At 39.6% G+C, this 21,502-nt stretch overlaps 1 protein-coding gene across 1 annotated transcript in view; it reads left to right on the top strand.

Annotated features, from left to right (window-relative positions):
* The first annotated feature begins 5,265 nt into the window (after nucleotides 1-5,265).
* Nucleotides 5,266-21,502, top strand: part of SLC25A17 (solute carrier family 25 member 17) — a 44,644-nt gene continuing 28,407 nt past the window's right edge. Inside the window, exon 1 of the mRNA XM_079937540.1 lies at nucleotides 5,266-5,431. Coding sequence (XP_079793666.1) covers nucleotides 5,378-5,431 — 54 coding nt within the window. The 5' untranslated portion in view covers nucleotides 5,266-5,377. The remainder of the gene's footprint in view (nucleotides 5,432-21,502) is intronic.

The following is a 21,502-nucleotide window of genomic DNA, read 5'->3' on the forward strand; positions in this document are numbered from 1 at the left end:
AAATGTTCTTTTCAGATCAGAAAATGCCCAACTCTTTGTCTGCTTTCTCCTTGTTTTCACATTTTTTTCATCGTACTCTTCTTGGGGTAAAGATGATGCTTTTTCACTAGCGTCATCACTGCTATCATCATTCACAGCATAATTATGCAAGCATATTTAACGCTGGGTTTAATTTAATATGTAATACAAATAATGGCTATGTAGGGTAATACCCATAATAGCTGTAGTTTCTTACTTGGCCAAGAGATTTCATATTTAAGTGTTAGATTTCCTCTTTGGTGAAATCTTAACATACCAAAAGATGTTGGAAGAAGGGATTCCCTTTGGTGTTTGGTCTCCTACTTAGGAAATACCTATTGCAGTTAGAGTTTATCTTGTAGTATTAATTTTGGGAGAAGTTTGAATTAATTGATACACAAAGAGGGGCATCTAAATTCCTAATCCAGCATGAACTAAAAAAATTGATGAGATTCATGGTGATTCTTCTTTGTGGAGTTCTCAGCATTGTGAAAGATGCATTGTTCTATTCAGCTCTTAAATACTGCAGCCATGTCCCCACCTCTCCTTATTCCTTCCCTGTCCTCCAAGGATAAAGAAAATGATAAATTTTTTGTTGTACATCCAATTCTTATATTAAATGAGGCTAAGTCCAGGCACTGTACCAGGAATTGCTAGGTTTCTACTTATTTTTCAATGTAAAGTGCTAGTTTAAAAGCAGTTTCAGGGGATGAGACCCTCTGTACTTTGCTTATTTGAAGAATCAGTGGTAGGAGCAGTGAAGTAAATTCCATGGAGTACATTTCTGAAATCATAAGTAAGTTGATTCAAGTTTTTACCCTTTGCTGTATGCAAGCAAATAGAAATGCATCTGTTAAGTGAGAAAAAGCTGTATGCTGATTATGCTTTTTAAACCCTTTAAAAATACTCAGCATATAAACTTGAGTGTGAGCTTGCTGGTGTTCTTCTTGTTAATATGTGTTCTCCTTTCTCAAAATTTCTAGTGTGTGCTGTAATTCAGGACCAGCTGCTTCTGGATTTTTCATTTGATTTACACATTACCTAAGTACATTCTAACGTTGCACATATTACCATACGTGGGTAAAAGTAAAATTGGTCTGAAAATGTATCCTGTGCTTTTTAGACTTTTAAGTTAATACAAAGTACATCTTCATTTTTGTAGAAACTGAACATCATTTCTAAACCAGAAATGTTCTGTTCTTGTGCCAATGATGCTATAAGAAGGAAAATTAAGGACCTTTTTTCTGCTTAAAAATATATAGTTAGGGGCTTCCCTGGTGGTGCAGTGGTTGAGAGTCCGCCTGCCGATGCAGGAGATGCGGGTTCGTGCCCCGGTTCAGGAAAATCCCACATGCCGCGGAGCGGCTGGGCATGTGAGCCATGGCCGCTGAGCCTGCGCGTCTGGAGCCTGTGCTCCGCAACAGGAGAGGCCACAACAGTGAGAGGCCCGCGTACCGCCAAAAAAAAAAAAAAATATATATATATATATATATATATATATATATATATATATATATTTAAATGAGGGGTTTAAAAAAAAAAGAAAAACACATGGCGATCTTTGTTCCTGGCTGATTCACAGTGATCAATGGCATCATTATTAAAATAAATAAATATATATATATATATATATATATAGTTATTGGATATTTCTAGCTACGTTAAAAATAAAGTGTGGCTTCAGACTGGATATTGACTCTTCCCACCACCACTCCCCTTTTTTTCAGCACATGTTCCATTTGTTTTATGTCTCTATATCACTAATCCTAAGGTATTTACTAAGCACAGTAGACTTTAGATTATACAGTGTTAACAAGGACCCCTAAAAATATATTAGCTTAAGTAAGATAGAGCTTTACATTTCTTCAGGTCACAGTTCAGAGGTAAGCACTTGTGCCGTATTTAGAAGGGAGCTTCCATTGCTGTGTTCAAAGATGCTTGCTCTGGTGCTCATCTAGCCCCAAATAACTGGAGAAGGCACCAGGGAAGTGTATGCTGAGATACTGATGCTAATCCATGGAAGTAACATTCTGTCCTCATATCCCATTGGTCATTTTTGTTTTGTCTTGAGACAATATTTAGCTCCAAGTAAACCTAGAAAATATTCCATAGCTGTGTGGTCATGTGCCCAACAAAAATAATTACTACTACAGAGAAAATGGAGAAAAGACCCAGAGTAACAACCAGCAATCTGCCACACTAGGAAATACTGGCCTAATGGGATAAGGGAGAAGCAGTATTTTAGAGATTTGCTCGTATCTAAAATTAATGCACCCAAGTAGGCACATACATCAGGTGAGTAGTAATCTGTGCCAAGCACTTTTATTCTGCAAGTATTGACTTGATTCTGGTAATGACCACAAGGGTGAGTACTCCTCCCCATTTTATATAGATGAGGAAACTGAAGCACTTATGTAAATTGTCCAAGATAACATAGTTGATTTGTGGAGCTGAGATTCTCATCAGGCGTGTGGCTTCAAATGTCTTGTTCCTAAATTCTATGCTCTGCTGCCTCCCCTCTGTGTACTAGGTTGCTTCTTGCAGAACTGTTCATTTAAGAAATTGAAAACTAAATGTACATTTGAAGGGCATTAGTTAAATAAGGCATATCATATCATTGGTGCTGACAATGCACCTCCACAGGGGTTTTTCCTAATAGAAGTCTGATGGCATAATTGTGCTGTTAGTCCACTTGTGATGGGCCCAATTAGAGGGACAAGAAATAATTAGTTTTAAAAAGTTTGGTGCCGGGCTTCCCTGGTGGCGCAGTGGTTGAGAATTTGCCTGCTAATGCAGGGGACACGGGTTCGAGCCCTGGTCTGGGAGGATCCCACATGCCACAGAGCAGCTAGGCCCGTGAGCCACAGCTACTGAACCTGCACGTCTGGAGCCTGTGCTCCGCAACAAGAGAGGCCGCGATGGTGAGAGGCCCACGCACACCGATGACGAGTGGCCCCCACTTGCCATAACTAGAGAAAGCCCTCGCACAGAAACGAAGACCCAACACAGCAAAAATTAATTAATAAACTCCTACCCCCAACATCTAAAAAAAAAAAGTTTGGTGCCGTAGTTTTAAAAAATTAGTATGTACCAATATTTACAACCAATAAAGCATACTTTGGAGTGCATATATTTGGGGGCGCGTCGCCTAAAGTACATAGGAAAATATAGTTAAGGATAGCTGGTAAACTTCCAAGAAGTCAAATCTAAACTGAGTAAGGCATGTCTTGTTGGCAAAAGTTTTAAAACTGGATTCTAAGTATTAGGTGGCACCAGAGTAGTAAGGAGGTAAATAGAATTAGCATAAACTCGTGTGTAAGTGCTATGAAATTCTAGGTATCTGGTATATAATCAGGATGTCCTTAAGTAGTTCACTCGCAGATCACGAGGATATTTTCAGGTTGCGGTGTAAGTAACCTGACCATATGGCAGTGTATAAACAAATAGGAAGGTAATCAGTTATGGCTAGGTTATTTTTAACTATTTTGTAATGATGGTATGGTTGTGAACAGAATGATGCTAAATTTTTAGTATATCGTTTATGTAGTGTGGGACTTAGTGCTTATATAATTCAGGGAGCCCTCTTTAAGAAAAACAGTATATAATTAGGAATACTGAGATGTGAAAGTGAATGTTTAGAATGAGCAAAATGTTACTTTTAGAAATTGGAAATATCTCAAGCATCACAACTATAGAGATAGTTCCATTTAATAAATGATATACCTATGGAATTGCTACATTTTCTGCTGCCTACTCTGATTATATGACTTTTGTGTTTTCGATAGAATAGATAATTCCATCTTGATCAAAATATTTTTTGATAGCTGGGATGCAAAAGATTTCACACAGATAGACGTGCTGTCTGCTCTAGGTCATACCTGACAAATGGTAATTCTGAAAAATACTGTGTTCAATTACCATCATAAAGGGAAAGTATTTGTAAAGTGTGTTTATAAATCTGTATGCTACATAGTCCAGTTTTTTCTTGAGAGAGCTTCCAATTTAAGTAGGAGTCTGTGAGAACTGAGTCCTCTGGTTAAATTTTACAGCGGACAAGCTTTTGTGTTCCACTGCCAGAATCCTATCTTCATTTGACTTTTGGACCTGCACCTCATGTCATGACCTTAGGGAGTGGTGGGAGCATTCCTGGAAGCGATTCCTAACATAGGATGTCTAGCAGTAACCTGTATTAATACATATAAATATCTCTAAATCCAACTGTGTGCCCAAACTTGCTTGTAACTTAGCTGTCGTCACTGTAGCACCACTGTAAATGAAAGGGAGTTTAAGTGGAAAGGAATCTTAACCAATAGCATTTAAAATATTTTATGCAAGTTTTGTGAAAACATGACCAGGTAAACATTGTTGGGGCCCTTTCCTGGGAGTAAATGTGATAAAGGGCGTAAAGCACTGGGCCTGGCTGTAACAAGCAGTCAAGGACTATCAGCAAAGATATTATAAAAGTAAACTTACTGGTACTGAAACAGGCAGACGCACAAAGCTATGGTGCTCGAGTAATTGTGGGTGAGGGCTAGAATGTGATTTTTCTAGTTCTGTGTAGTTTGGGTTTTCGCTTTGTAACATGGTAAATTTTTTCGGTATTTTATAAAGTACGTCTACGTAAATTAACTTTTCTAATCCTCACGGTATGAACACTTGTCATTCCACAAAGGAGGAAACCAAGAGGTCAAATGATTTTCCTGGGTGCCTACTAGTTTGTCCCCACCTCCATCTGATCATTTTGATTTCCTGAAGCTCAAGTTCTCTTCCCACCAGGGTTTTTCAGAGGGGAGAACCTTGCCCAATCAACATTTATTTCCTCTTGACCAAAATGTGACTAAAAATACTAGCGAGAGCAAATACGAGTAAAGTCTCAAAAGAGAAACAGGAAGATGAGTCCCCCATCTTGCTTGTCTCCATCTTGTCTTATGGAGAGAAGTGGAGAAAAATGAGGCTGTCCAGGTTTTCTGAAGTCTCCAGTGTTGCAGTAGGTGTGAAGTACGACTGGCCAGGTCCCGAGAACGTAGCGGAAGTCGAAGCTGACCCATCCCGTACTGAATTTCGGCCCGACCCACCGCTCCGCGTGATAGGGGCAGCACAGTGCTGCCCCGCCCCGCGCAAGGCCTGGGGGGCCAATCAGAGCCAAGGGGCGTTCCCAGTCCCGTCTTTCCCTCTTCCTTCCCCTGCGGCCGACGGCCGGGAGACTGGGCGGGCGCCCTGCGACCCGGAAGTAGTTCTGGAGGAGGTGGGCCTGAGGGGTTGGAGCTGGTGACGTTGCCTCCCGGGGCTCCGGCGCTTGTTACCGCCTGTTTGCGGCTCCTGCGAGAAAACTGTGGCCAGGTCTGCGGGAACCGCACCTATGGCTTCCGTGCTGTCCTACGAAAGCCTGGTCCACGCCGTGGCGGGAGCCGTGGTGAGGCGGGATCTTTATGCCCGGGGCCACTGCGGGGTGTGGGGGTTTTCTGGGGCCAGACCGGGATATGGCTGGGGGGTGGGGATGAGAAGCAGATCGTATCGTGACTGGGACATAGAGGAATGGAGCATAGGCGAAATGTTGCTGGAAGAATTTGGGGCGAGGCCCGACACTCACCCTCCGCCCCTGGCTACCGCTTTGACCTCTTACAGAATATCTGGGATGTAGGCAGCGGTGATCCCACACCGCCACAGGGAGTCAGGAAGAAGATCATTGCCGTTTTCTTTGCCTTCTGAAATTTAAAGGGCAGTCGTCCCCCTAAACCCACCCCACCGCACGCCCAAACTTTGTCTGACTGGGCCAGAGGAAAACCTAGGTGTGAAGCTGTGTTGCTGAATCACATTCTTAACTACAGCCTATTTTCACACACTTGCTGCAGACAAGTGGCAGTACCTAGCAGGGATATCTCTGGCCAATATCATTGGCAGGAGAAGATACTTTTTTTTTTAAATTAAATCAAGATCAGAGTCGCTGTCTACCACATATGTGGTTTACTATGAGGAATGTGCTTGGTGCTTGGGCTCCTGGATTTCTCGCTTCCATTTGACACCACTCCCTTTTCCTTGAAACTTTCCACTCTTGGTTTGAGTAACTTCCTCAGTGGTTCTCGTCCTGTCTCTCTGCCTGCCCTTTCTCACATCCTTCTCTAGCTGTCAACACGCACGTGGAGTCACTGGGACTTCAGAGGAATATCACTGACTGAGTCCTCTTCTCCTAGGCCCCCAAAAGTGCACTGAGAGCTCACGTTCTGTGTAGGCTAATGGGAGTTGAACCCCAACTCGTCACTTGTTAGATGGGTGGCCTGTAAACCTCACTTTCCTAATCTGTAAAGTGGGGGTATTGACACCTACCTCACAGAGTTGTTACGTGAATTAGATGACACAATAGTTCATGGAAGTGCCTGATTCAGGAGTCCTGGTTCATTCAGTTAGATCAAGCTTTCAGCCAGTGTAAAGGCGCTGAAATGGAAGCTTGTTTGATATGCTCTAGGATAGGCATTGGAGGCCTGTGTGTCTGGCATGGAGGGAACAAAGGGGCAAAATGATTTCAGGAGACCAAATTGTGTAAGAATTTTAACTCTGAGCGTGAAAGACAGCTAACTAGCTATTAGAACAAGTTCTTTTGAGCATGCAGCAACTTGCAGATGTACATTTTAAACGTGATCACCCTGGCTGCTCTGTTGAGAGTAGACTGTACGGGAGCAAGGGTGGAAGCAGGGAAACTTTCAAGGGACTAAGATGGTAGTGAGGTTGTGAGAAGTGATCATGAACCTGGAATATATTTTGAGATAGAACCACCAGGGTTTGATGGTAGATTGGATGTTGGGTGTAACACGATGCGAGTTGGTTGACTCCCAAGAGTTTGGGTCTTGAGCAACTGGAAGGATGATATTCCCATTTACTGAGATGGTGAAGACTGTAAAGGAGCAGCTTTTGGGGGAAAGATGAGAATGGTTTTGGATTTTGACTAGTTAAGTTTGAAATGCCTAAGAATAGTTATGAGACTAGATGAGCTAACAAAGAAATGAGTGTGGACTGAGAGAAAAGTCTCAAAGACTTAGCCTTGAAACATGCCAACGTTAAGAGGTTGGGGAAATGAGAGCACCAGCAAAGGAGACTAAGGAAGGGCCACTAGGGTAGGATGAAAACTAAGAGAATGTGGTGTTCTGAGAGTCGCATGGAGAAGGATGTAGACCAACTGGGTCAGGTGCTGCTGGTGAGTCAGATAAGATGAGGACTGAGAATTAACCATTAGATTTATCAACATGATAAATCCAGTGGTTAATTGAGAGGACTTGTTTTGGTGTATTAGGGGGGAGAATAGAGTGCAACAAAGAGAAAATGGGAAGATGGGAAATGTTTGTTCTCCTTTCCCTCAATAAATGCCATTCATTCAACATCTTTACTGAGTGCTTTTTACGTGCCATGCACTGTTCTAGGTGCTAGAAGTATAGTGGAGAACAAAGTCTTTCTTCATGAAGTTTGCATTCCAATGGGGAAGTCAGACAATAATTGAGTAAATCAAAAAATAAATAATTTTAGATAGTTTTAAGTTTTATGAAAGAAAATAAGTGTTGGCAAACTTTTGCTTTAAGGAGGCAGATGGTAAATATATAGGTGTATCGTCTCTGGTGAAGCTGCTCAACCCTGCCATGATAGTTTGAAAGCAGCCATTGACAATAAGTAAATGAATGGGCAGAGCTGTGTTCCAATAAAATCTTATTTATGAAACCAGTCAGTGCATCAAGTTGGCCCTTGGTCTTAGTTTTCTGAGCCCTGCTATAGACAGTGATTGGGGGTAGAGGTGATACTATCTCTATTTAACCTGCAAAGACATTTCTATTTTTTTTTCTCTCCTTGTTGCCTATTTTTCTCTTGTTAAAAGTTCTGCTTGAAATTATGCACCCTGAATTTGCAGTGGTTTTTCTTTCTCCCATAAGCTATGTTAGATTATCTAATAGATATACTTTTGTAAAAATAATTTTTTTTTCTCTTGCTTCCCTCGGGGCAGTACTGTTCCTGGCACATGTCTAAATGAGAAATTGCATTGTGTTTTGTTATTCTTTTGAATTTTCATGCCAAAGAGTGGTTCTCAAACTCTTTTTGCAAATTTTTGAGTTAAGGATAAACCACACAACATGGACCCAGCTTTCTTCTGGTTGCTACCAAAGGAAAACAATTTCACCACAAAATGTCACTACATTTGATGAGACGTTTGACAAGAAAAATGGCATTGCTTTTAATGGCATAGTACTGTGGTAATGAATGGCTCATGTTTAATTAAATGCCTTTGCCATGATGTTCAACCAAAGCTTTGAGATGATCCAGGAGAGCACAGTAGTTAAGAGCATTTGAATGCCTGACTTGAGCTAGGCAGCCTGGGTCGGAATCCTGGCATAAACTTCAGGATTTGGTATAAACTCCAGAGTTGCCTGGAGTAATTAGTTGTGGCTTCTCCCCAAAAGATTGTTGGGTCATTGTTTAAGATGTTGATTTACAACCTTTTTTTTTTTTTTGCGGTACGCGGGCCTCTCACTGTTGTGGCCTCTCCTGTTGCGGAGCACAGGCTCCGGACGCGCAGGCCCAGCGGCCATGGTCACGGGCCCAGCCGCTCTGCGGCATGTGGGATCTTCCCGGACCGGGGCACGAACCCATGTCGCCTGCATCAGCAGGCGGACTCTCAACCACTACGCCACCAGGGAAGCCCCTACAACCTTTTTGAGTTGACATGTTTCATGTTTGCTTATTCACTTCTTTCCAGGTCCTACACTTTCTCACCCCAAGTGTGGTGTTATGTGTGCGCGCACACACACACACACACACACTTTAAAAATTAAAATAAACAGATTAGTGATTTTGAGTGTTTTATGCTTCACTTTGGTATAAGTGCAGATAATCTCAAGTATTTGAAAATCAGAATTGTGCTGTTTCAGGAGAATGCTTTATCTCCAGTTGATGACTATTGTCAGATACAATTAATGGCCTCGCATGTAAATACTTCTCAAAATTTTGAGTATAATTAGGTTTATAATTTTATATTTTTGGTTCTCAGATTAGCTTCCAAAGATAGATTTTATTTGTAGAAGTGTACATTTGTAATTAAAAGAGATTTTATTAGTCTAGAATTTGAAAAGTGAGATTGGTTGGAATTGTCTAGGGGGTTTAGATGCCAAAACAGACTTTGGAATTGTAATGATAATTATTAATCAGTAACTTTCAGGGGTCTTCTTTTTTCCCTATTGTTTATTTAAAAATTGTTTTTTAAATTTTAATTGCATAATTTGTTTTAAAAGAATTACATTTCATTGAATAAATGCTGACCATTAAAAAATTCAAGTCATACAGAAATATGAAAGAGTTCTTTCTCCTTCCACTCTACCTATTATTGTGCTGTGACTCAAATCCCAGACATACCTCTCCTTAGAACTGTGTAAAAAGGCTTATTCGGAGCACTTTTCTCCAGTTGGTATCAAAGGAGAAAATTAGGCCCAACTATCTGACTCTGTAGCTCATACTCATACACTTAACATTACAGTGGACTTTCTACCATATAGACTCACTACCTGCCTTTTAGAAGTAGAAACCAAGTAGAACTTGTTGATTTTCTGTACAAGGTCTTCTGGATATAAAGGTTATCAGTGGAAAAGTCCCTGTCCTCAGGAAGCTCTTCTTAGGTGTATAGTGGTGGTGTGGATAAGACCCCTGGTGGTACCTAGGAAGAAGTGGTGGGCTGCCCCTGTGAAGATAATGGGAAGCCCCCAACGTTGACATATTACCAAGACTGTGCACAGTGGGAAGAGGTAAAGAAAATCAGGAAAAGGGAATGTTGCTGTGTGGCCCAAAACATCAGATATCCACTATATCATGTTGTTAAAAAGACTTGAAAAATCATTGGCTTTTTAGTATAAAATATTCTATCATATGGGTATCCCATAATTTATGGACATTTGCGTTGTTTCTAGCTTTTCACTGTGGTAAATATTTAGTATAGATGTTAATGTGACCTCCCAGCACCCCATTATGAAGAAACTATGGGATTGCTTGGTTAAGTGACTTTCCTAATGTTACTCATTGATTTATAGATTAGAAACAAAAACCTAAATTTTCAGATTCAGTTTAGTTAACTCTGATTCTAATTTGTTAAATGCCAACAACCTCACAGGGTTCTGTGAATATTAATAAAATAACTTAATTAAAACAGCTTTTATACTATCTGACACATAATAGGGGCCCAATAAGTGAAAGCCATTAATATTTTTGTCCACAACTATGTTTTCTAATTTTCTATGCATCCTAACTTGTTTGAGTTAGTTAATTTAATATTAGATTTAATAATAATATTTAGTACTTATAGAATTCCCTATCTTCTCACATCTGTTAACAACTTTGATAGGTAGGCAATATAACAAGTAGTTAAAAGTATGGCCTCTGAAACCAGACTTGCCTGAGTTCAAGTCCCAGTTTTGCCACTTATCACATGTGTGACCTTGGGCATGTCTCTCAATCTCTCTTGCCTCAGTTTCCTCATCTATAAACTGGGGAAGATAATAGTACTCACTTCATAGGGTTGTTTCTGAGGCTCTTAGACAAGTATCTTTATTCTCATATAGAGACAAGAAAATGGAAACAGGTATGTTAAGTGTTTTTGCCAAGATTACCAGTAAGTTATTTGGTCACAGGCCTGGGGCAAGAACCCAGGTCTCCCTTCTCTGCTACTCTACTGTTGCTATGCCTAGCTGCCTGTTCCTTCATACTTCTTGTCTCTTTTCCCCATCCCTTTGTTTAATTCAAAACTAGCCCCTGAATATCTTTAGATTTTCAGAAAAAAGTGACATTAAATATTACATATATACATGTATAATCAAACTGGAGGCACTTGGACATTAATTGTTCATCAGGTGCACTTTAAACCACATATCGAACAATTTAAATGTTAAGTTCGTTTTGGAAGGGTTTTCTTTTCCACAGCTGGCTCATCCAGACCCATAGTTTGAATCTAGTCAGATTCTCATAGAATTAACTTAGGTTAGTATACATCTGAGGGCGTTGTATTACTTTGGTTTAGAAACCTTAAAAGGAGGTAATTAGAAAAAGTCTTCATTGTCTTTACTTCCTTGCTGTTTTATTTCATTTAGGCTTCCACTAAATTATGATTGAATTCTTTTTTTTTTTTTTGATTGAATTCTTATATAGCTTTTAATCTTTAGGACTTCTTTGCCTCACTACTCATCTAAAATATATCTTGATATCTTGATAAACTTTTTTTCAAGACTTAGTTTTTTAGAGCAATTTTAGGTTCACAGCAAAATTGAGAGGAAGGTACAGAGATTTCCCATGTGTCCTCTGGGCCCCCCCAGCACTCCCCTCTGGCCAATGCACAGCCTCCCTCATTATCAGTATCCCCCACCAGAGTGGTACGTTTGTTACAAATGATGAACCTACATTGGAACATCATAATCACCCAAAGTCCATAGTTTATATTAGGATTCATTCTTGGTATTGTACATTCTGTGGGTTTGGATAAATTTTATAATGACATGTATCCACAATTACATTATTATATGGACTATTTTCACTGACCTAAAAATCCTCTGTGCTCTGCCTGTTCATCTCCCCCCCTCACCCCAATAAACTTTTTAGCTAATAGGGTCATTTCAGTTCAGTTCTCTTCATCTTAAAGGTTCTTATGTAGTCTTGATTGGAATTATTTTTCTAACTTTAATTTGCTTTGTGCCTGAGTAGTCTATGACTTAATTTTTTTTATTGAAGTAGAGTTGGTTTACAATGCTGTGCCAACCTCTGCTGTACAGCAGAGTGACTCAGTTATACACATAGAGACGTTCTTTTTTAAATATTCCTTTCCATTATGGTCTGTCCCAGGAGACTGCATATAGTTTGCTGTGCTATACAGTAGGACCTTGTAGTTTATCCATTCTAAATGTAATAGTTTGCATCTACCAACCCCAAATTCCCAGCCCATCCCTCTCCCTTCCCTGCTCCCCCTTGGCAACCACAAATCTGTTCTCTGTGTTTGTGAGTCTGTTTCAGTTTTGTAGATAAGTTCATTTGTGCCATATTTTAGATTCCACATATAAGAGCTATCATATGGTATTTATATGACTTAATCTTTTTAAAGGAACAAATATGGTAGAATAGCTGAAAAAGGGATTTGGAGTAAGACGTAACTATCTGTGTCATCTTGGGTCATTTATGTTTTCTTTCTGAACCTGAGTTTTCTGAGCTGTAAAATGAAAACAATAACACTTTACTTACTGGGTTCTCTTGAGAAGCCAATGTGGTAACACTTGTGGAGTACCTATTGCAATACCTGTAATAGTGTAGTAAGGCCATAATCATTCGTTTCTTTTTCAGAGATTTTTTTTTTTTTTTTTGCGGTACCCGGGCCTCTCACTGTTGTGGCCTCTCCCGTTGCGGAGCACAGGCTCCGGATGTGCAGGTTCAGTGGCCATGGCTCACGGGCCCAGCCGCTCTGTGGCATGTGGGATCTTCCCGAACCGGGGCACGAACCCATGTCCCCTGCATCGGCAGGTGGACTCTCAACCACTGCGCCACCAGGGAAGCCCCTCAGAGATATTCTTGAAAATACAGTATTTGTACCCAATTTTAGAAATTCAGTGGAATTGAAATTTTCTCTCATCTTGTATAGTCAACTGTATCCATTCACTTGTAACAGATGATCTCGGCTTTTGCTCTAGATAAAATAGAGGCTACTTGGGATGAGCTTTCTAATGTTTCTGTTTTTTCTATTACAGAATCAACTGCAATTGTACCCAGTATTTCCTACATTGTGCTGATCTCAGGAAAAACAGATGTGGGTGGTCTCTGCTATCTTGATTCCGCCGCCCCCCCCCCCCCCCCCCCCGCCCAACTTACACTACCCACAGTTATCTTTTGGGACTTTGCTCCATTCATTTTCACTTCTTTCCCATAGCTTTAATCTTTTTCCATGGTTTTTCCCTTCAGCCCTGACCTGTAATAAAACCATACCAATCGGGTCTACACACTGCCTTCTTAGGTGCCGCTCATTCTCCTTCCCTTTATGCTAAGTTTATTTAATGACTATTCTGTACTTCCTGCCTCTCCTCCTCATCCTACTCTGATTGCTGGAACTGCTCTTCCATAGGCCATCACTGACTTTCTGCTGACTTAGTCTACTGACTCTTTTTCCATTCTTATTTGATTCGACTTCTTTGTAGTATTTTACACTGTTGACCCTCCTACCTTCTTGAAGCTCCTTCTGAAAGAGCAGTTATTCTTTTTTAAAAAAAATTAATTTATTTATTTTTGGCTGCATTGGGTCTTCGTTGCTGCGCATAGGCTTTCTCCAGTTGTGACGAGCGGGGACTACTCTTTGTTGCGGGGTGCGGGCTTCTCACTGTGGTGGCTTCTCTTGTTGTGGAGCACGGGCTCTAGGTGCGTGGGCTTCAGTAGTTGTGACACACGTGCTCAGTAGTTGTGGCTCGCGGGCTCTAGAGCGCAGGCTCATTAGTTGCGGCACACGGGCTTAGTTGCTCCGCGGCATGTGGGAATCTACCCGGACCAGGGCTCGAACCCGTGTCCCGTGCATTGGCAGGTGGATTCTTAACCACTGTGCCACCAGGGAAGTCCCTTTATTTTTTACTAAATGACAGTTGCTCTTTTGGAAGGAGTGTAAATAACAGTTGCTAATTTTAGGACCCTGATTAATATTGAGCCCCACTGCTAAAAAATGCTGTAAAAAGGATATATAGGAAGCAACATTTGTTGAATGCCAACTGTGTACTTGAAATGATGCTGGGTCTTTCCATAAGTTAATTCTCACTTCTCACAGCAACCTCCACGTTTTTTATTGGTCCCCAAATTACAAATGGGGAGATTGAGGCATGGAGATTTGAAGTAATTTATTGTACAGTATGTACTGTAGCTGGGACCAGAACCCCAGTTTATTTTATTCTAGAGCCCATGCTTTTTCCGTTGGGCACTCAGGTGTGTTATCTATTAAGCCTTTTGTTTAACTTGTATATCTTTGAATGGGTATGAGAGTTAGCTTGTTTGTTGTATCAGGGGAAAGACTTACATTAACTCTGATTAGGTGAATAACATTTTTGAATGTGAAAGCCACAATAAGTGGCTTTCATCTTTGGAATTTCATTAGCTCCAGATCTACCACTGACAGTGTATTTTAGTTGATTTCTTTTAAAAATAATCTTCTGTCCAGTAATGCCATATACTCCCATCAGGAGATGCTGTACACTGATTTCAGTTGTGCTCCTGTGACTCAACCACCATTTCTGGACTCCTCTGGAAATTGACTTTGGAACTAGCATTGCATTTTTTTGGATTATTTTTCATCCTTCAGGGGTGAAGTAACATTTTGGGAATGGTTGAATTTGGTTAGTAGGCCGCCATTGTTCGTACTTAAAGGGCGTGATACTCTGCTTCTATATTTATGTGTCCCTGTCTGTCATTCCCATAAGATGGCACACGCTTGCAGAACCAAGCCTTGACCAAGTTTGCCCTACTGCTTCCTTCTGACTTTGTGGTGTTGGGTGCTTCAGTTCTACACCACGTGGGTTTGTGTCACAGCCAGATTAAAAGGTGGACTGAAAAAAAAAAAGGTAGACTGGATATTTATTGACTGCATATTTATTTGGCTGCGCTGGGTCGTAGTTGCAGCTCGCGGGATCTTCGTTGCTGGTGCAGGATCTTTTAGTTGTGGCATGCGGGATCTTTTAGTTGTGGCATGCGGGATCTTTTAGTTGTGGCATGCGGGATCTTTTAGTTCTGACATGTAGGATCGAGCTCCCTGACCAGGGGTCGAACCCGGGCCCCCTGCATTGGGAGCATGGAGTCCTAGCCATTGGACCACCAGGGAAGTCCCTGATTCTTTCTTTTATAGTTCTTTTTTAGTTCTTCTGGTAGATATCCCTTCTCCGTTTTCCTAGCCACCACTCAAAGTGATTCAAGGCCTTAGTATTTTAAATCAGATGTACTTTGCTAAAGCAGTGTTTGTATTTGTGCTCTGGTCTTTCAGGTTGAAAGCTTTTAAGGTTACTTGGATGGCTCCCTAAAAGGCCTTTGGTGTGTCTTTTAATCAGACACTTGTGTACAAAGGGCCTAATTTAAGATTTCTGGGGTTTTTTTCTCCCTGATTTTGTCATTTTCCTAATTTTCACGTCCAGGTGAAGTGGTAGCTATTTTATGTTTGTTCTGATTTGCTTTTGTTTACTATTTGTTACACTACAAAATTTTATAAATTTTTAGAGGCAGGGTGATTAAGTTAAGAATAAATTTCTTAGTTCAATTGTTAAATATCCAAGGAACATAGAAGAGAGGTGGTAGATGCTATGGGGTAATAGATTCAAAATGTGAATATGTCACCAACCTGCCCGTATACAATCTTATGAAATAAGAACAAAATAGAATAAATAGCAAAGGAATAAACACACTCACAAATATTTTTAAATATTTATTTGCTAAGACTAGCAACAGTCCATTGTAAAATACCTAAAATGGGATTCCTGTTTCTAAGGAGCTTATCAAACTTTCTCCTGAAAACGTCCCTTTATAATTTAAAAAAATCTGTATAAAATATTTTTTAAAAAACGGTTACTTTTTTTTCTTAATTAATTAATTTATTTTTGGCTGTGTTGGGTCTTCGTTTCTGTGAGAGGGCTTTCTCTAGTTGTGGCAAGTGGGGGCCACTCTTGATCGCGATGCGTGGGCCTCTCACCATCGCGGCTTCTCTTGTTGCAGAGCACAGGCTCCAGACACGCAGGCTCAGTAGTTGTGGCTCATGGGCTTAGTTGCTCCGCGGCATATGGGATCTTCCCAGACCAGGGCTCGAACCCATGTCCCCTGCATTAGCAGGCAGATTCTCAACCACTACGCCACCAGGGAAGCCCAAAACAGTTACTTCTTAAAAGCATTAATAAGGTGACAGGAAGGTAAGGAACTTTTAGAAATAGAGAATGAGTGAAGTCAGGACCCAGAGTCAAGGAGGGCAGTCTTTGCCCTGTAGGAATTGCTTAGCCAGGTAGACACGAGCTTTAGATTTGTAGCTTACAGAGATACAGGGAAGAAAAGAAAGAGTCCATTCTGTCCAAGATAAGTCCAGTAGGGGATCACCGAATAAACCTGAAATCCCAAAGGAATGCACTATAAAGGTAAATGGGAAATAAACTTACTCCTCCCCAGGAAAATCGGCTGTCTCCAACCTTGGCACTAATTTGAGAGAGGAAATCACCACTGACATTTTGAAGCCACAGGTCCTCCCTTAGGTTGCAGCCTGAATTCTCACTATTTGATTGGAAAACCTAAAGTGAGTAACTTAGAGCGATTCCAGGTTGGTGGGTCCCCAGAGTGCCTGGCAGAAATCCTTTCCAGAGGTACTTACCTTTATCAGGTCTAAAAAAAAGCCCAAAAATAAAATTTTAAGGGAAATGAGCAGCTCCATCCAAATTAACGAAACTAACAGAGAAACAAGGCAATGTGAACAAGTACAGTAGACAGGAGCAACAATCAGAAAATGGACTTCTCAGTCACAATCTAAAAAGCTATTTAGTCTGTATAAAAATAAAAGGCTAGAAAATATGTGCAAAGAACAAGAAACTAACATTGGCCAAGCAGATTTGAAAATTAACCACGTAGAATATTTAGAAATGGAAAGTGAAATAATTGAAATTTAAAAATTGATTGTGTGATAGTCATGGGAACACTAAATATTGATTTAAGCAAAAATCAAAACTCCTAGAGGGCTGGCAGAAGAAGCAGAGGGGAATATGAGAGCTAAATTCTTACCCTCCGTAATAGAAGGTGAATAATGTCTAAAACTGATGAATCAAAAGATACCAGGATATTTTAAAGTTATATGGAGATGTGTAAATTACAAAAGATACAGCTAAAAGAAAATACTTTCCTCTGGGGAGGAAGATTGTATAAAATGGGCAGGAACTACTTATTTTGTCATTTATATTACATGACTTTTTAAAGTATATGCATGCTCTCCTTTGATCAAATAAACATTTAAAATTAAAATATTTAATGCATAGCTATGAATTGATCATTGTTGAAGCTGAGTGATGGGTTCAAATTCAAGCGTTTTTATACCATATTAGACACAGCTGAAGGTAGAATTAGTGAGCTAAAGGATAATTTAGCTGAAACCTGATTCTCACTTGCAGTGATTGTAGTCAGGAAACTGGAATGTTTTCTACATTTTGCTGAGAGAAAATGACTTCCTACCTAGAATGCTATGTCCAGTGAAAAGTTTAAAAACATACATGAAAGAGAGACATTTTCAGATCATCAAAAGCAGTTTGCCACTAGCAAGATCCTCACTTGGAGAAATTCTAAACCTAATGAATATTTTTAGAATTGATAAGTTAGGAATATATGTTGTAATTACTAGATAGCTTGTAAAAGAATTAGAAACTATAACTTAAAATTTATTGGAAACTCTAGTCAAATAAGAAAGCAGTAAAGGGCAGAAAAAGCAACATAGAGCATGTATGACACATAGCACAAAATAAGATGACAGCTGGGAATTCCCTGGTAGTCCAGTGGTTAGGACACTGAGCTTTCACTGCTGTGGCCTGGGTTTGATCCCTGATCAGGGAACTAAGATCCCACAAGCCACATGGCATGGCTATAAAAAAGATGACAACTATAAATCCAAATAAATGTTAATGAACTAAGTGTTTCAGTTAAAAGAAATTGTGCTAGATTGGTTTTCAAAAGGGAAAAATGCTATTTATAAAAGATATGTCTAAAAGAAAAGGATACAGAAAGTTTGAAAGTAAAAATGTGAGAAAAGACATGTTAGACAAATACTAAGCCAAAACTGTTAACATCAGACAAAATAGACTTTACAGTAATGTCACTACTAGAGATCAAGAGAATGACATCATAGAGAAAAAGGCTCAGTATGTCAGGAAAATAAAGCAGTTTTAAGTTTGTGTTCATCTAATAATATAGTCTCAATATCTTTAAAGCAAAAATTAATAAAACTTTAAGAGGAAATATCCAACCCGTCATCGAAGTGGTAGATTTTAATATATCCTTCAGTAATTGATAGAACAAAAAAGGAGGGAAAAAATATAGAAGATTGAATATGTATTTAACAAACTTGACCTAATAGATACATACAGAACATTGTACCCAACAACTGCAAAATACACATTATTTTCAAGCCAAACATGGAAAAGTTATGAAGACTGACCATTTACTGGGCTGTAAAGCAAAACTTAAATTTTGAAAAAGTTTTGAAATAGTAGAGAATGCTTGAAGCACAGTGCAATTAAGCTAGCAACCAGTAACAAAAAGGTAACTTTACAATATAAATATATATATACATATATATATATATAAAACATATGTTTGAGCATTAAACACATTACTGAATGATCTATGGGTTAAAGAAGAAGAAATCATAATGGAAATAAGAATGCATTTAAAACTGAGTGATAGCACAGATGGTGCATACTAAAACTTGTAGCTATACTGAAAATAAGTCATCACTGAAAAAAATTAAAATACCTAAGTAAGTGGGAAGGCATCCTCTGAATAAGTGGATTGGAGGCCAAGATTGTCAAGGTGGCAACACTCCCTAAAAGGATCTACAGATTCAGCATACTCCCTGTCAAAATTCCAATTTGCTTTTTTGCAGAAATTGATGATGATCCTAAAGTATATATGAAAATGCAAGGGATCCAGAATAGCCAAAAAAATCTTGGAAAAGAAAAGTTGGAGGACTCATACTTCCCAATTTCAAAGCTTAGTACAGAGCTACAGTAATCAAGAGACTGGTACCGGCATAAGGATAGACAGGTAGATCAACAACAGAATTGAGAGTCCAAAAAATAAACCTACAAATTTGTGTTCAAGGATGCCAAGGAACATCAATGGGGAAAGAGCAGTCTCCAATAAATTGTGCAGGGACAACTGGACATCCACATGCAACAAAATGAAGTTGGACCCCTACTTCACACCATACACAAAAATTTACTCAAAATGAACCACGGACCTAAATGTAAGAACTAAAACTACACAACTCTTAGATGAAAACATTGGCATAAATCTTTACAACCTTGGATTAGGCAGTGGTTTCTTATATATAATGCCAAAAGCACAAGTAATAAAAAAATATGTAAATTGGACTTGATCAAAATTAAAACTTTTTGTGCTTCAGATACTATCAAGGAAGTGAAGACAGCAGAATGGAGAATACATTCATAAGTCATTTATCTGATACAGCGTCTGGTATCCAGAATATGTAAAGACTGCTTACAACTCAATAATAGAAAGGCAAATAGCCCAATTAAAAAATGTACAAGGGATATGAATAGACGTTTCTCCTGTGAAGTTATATGAGTGGCCAATAAACACATGAAAAAATGCTGGATGGCATTACTTATCAGAGAAATGCAAATCATAACCACAATGAGACGCTATTTCACACCCACTAGGGTGGCTATAATCAAAAAGCACAGGTAATGACAAGTGTTGAAAGGATATGGAGAAATTTGAAACCTTGTTTTGCTGGTGGGAATATAAAATTATGTAGTCACTGTGGAAAACAGTTTGGTAGTTCCTCAAAATGTCAAACATAGAACCATATGACCAAGCAATTCCACTCCTAGAGAACTGAAGACATCCATATAAAAACTTGTTACAGGAATGTTCGTAGCAGCATTTTTCATAAAGTCAAAGAGTGGAAACAACCCAAATCCATCAACAGATGAGTGGATAAACAAAATGTGGTATATCCATATAATAGAATATTTTTCAACCATAATATAGAACGAAGTTCTGATTTGATAACATGGATGAGTTTTTTTTGTTTTTAAATATTTATTTATTTGGCTGCGCTGGGTCTTAGTTGAGACATGTGGGATCTTCGTTGGGATCCTTAGTTGAGGCATGTGGACTCTTAGTTGTGGAATGTGGGATATAGTTCCCTGACCAGGGATCAAACCTGGGCCCCCTGCCTTGGGAGCATGGAGTCTTAGCCACTGGACCACTAGGGAAGTCCCCGTGAATGAGCCTTGAAAGAAGCCAGCCACAAAAGATCATGTGTTATTTGGTTCCGTTTACATGAAATGTGCAGAAGAGGCAAAATAGAGACAGAAAACAGATTAGTGGTTGCCAGGGTGTGGGAGGAAGAGAATGGAGAGTGACTGCTAATGGGTATGGATTTTCTTTTAAGGTGATAAAAATGTTCTGGAGGGGCTTACCTGGTGGCGCAGTGGTTGAGAGTCCGCCTGCCGATGCAGGGGACACGGGTTCGTGCCCCGGTCCGGGAAGATCCCACATGCTGTGGAGCGGCTGGGCCCGTGGGCCATGGCCGCTGAGCCTGCGCGTCCGGAGCCTGTGCTCTGCAACGGATGTTCTGGAGTTGGTAGTGGTGAATGTTGTGCAACTTTGTGGATATATGAAAGACCACTGAGTTGTAAAGAAAGAAACTTGTCAGATACAGCTAAAATACCTCGAGGGAAATGAGTAGCATTTAAATCAAGTTTGAAAAAGAACTTTCAAAACTAAACTGAACTGTACAATTTAAAATGGTTAATTTCAAAACTAAAACTAACACATACTTATTGTTTACAAATAATAATTATACAGAGATGCATCACAAGAGAAATGGAAGCCACCTTTAATTCCTTCCTCTCCTTGTATAGTCCCTGTTAAGAATTTCCCGGATTTTGTGTGTGTGTGTGTGTGTGTGTGTGTGTGTGTGTGTGTTTGTATTGTGTATACTTTTACAATTAGAAGAGAAAAATGAAAAGTCACATATCTTGATTGCAAAAAGGTTGAGAACTTAGGTAGAACGGTGAACAGTAGAACTTGGAGTTGAAGAGAGCTAGGTTCTAACTCCGCCTCTGCCACTCTGGCTTTAGGCAGACCTTAACAACCCTGTCCAAGACTTCTCAGTTCACAGGGGAAGGGTCTGCACTGCTAGGTTATCTCTGAAGGATTTTCCAGCTCCAGGTGCCAGTGCGGTGTAGGAATTCATTTGCTTTCCCAGCACCAAATGGTTAAATGCCAGTAGGGGATGGTAGAATGTTGTGACTAAAAATGTTTGATTTTGGTGAGATACAAGAAGGTTGTTTCTCTGGAAATAGTCTTTTAAATTGTAATTGTTGTCAGCAATAGAACTCCCACTCAGATGGTTAGAATTCTGTGGGACTCACAATAATGGGTTGATTTGTATGCCTCTCTGGCACAACAGTGTTGTATCTTGTAGTTACCTTCTTACTATTTTTTGCCTTCTAATTTTATATAAGTAAACAGGCAGTCCTAGAGAAAAAAAACAACACTGAGTATTTATGAAAAGAGGAATTTAATTCAAATTCTGAAAAATCATATGATTGTATAGCTTAGCATAAGACTTGCATATATAATAAATATTTTCCTTCAGGTAACAGCTGCTTACGAAAATAGTCATCTATCTGTGTGTTTGCTTGGTCAGGAGACAAATATAGCAAATCCCCAATGTACAGAATAGCTATGT

The sequence above is a fragment of the Stenella coeruleoalba genome (assembly GCF_951394435.1).
Source record: "Stenella coeruleoalba genome assembly, chromosome: 11".
Taxonomy (NCBI): domain Eukaryota; kingdom Metazoa; phylum Chordata; class Mammalia; order Artiodactyla; family Delphinidae; genus Stenella; species Stenella coeruleoalba.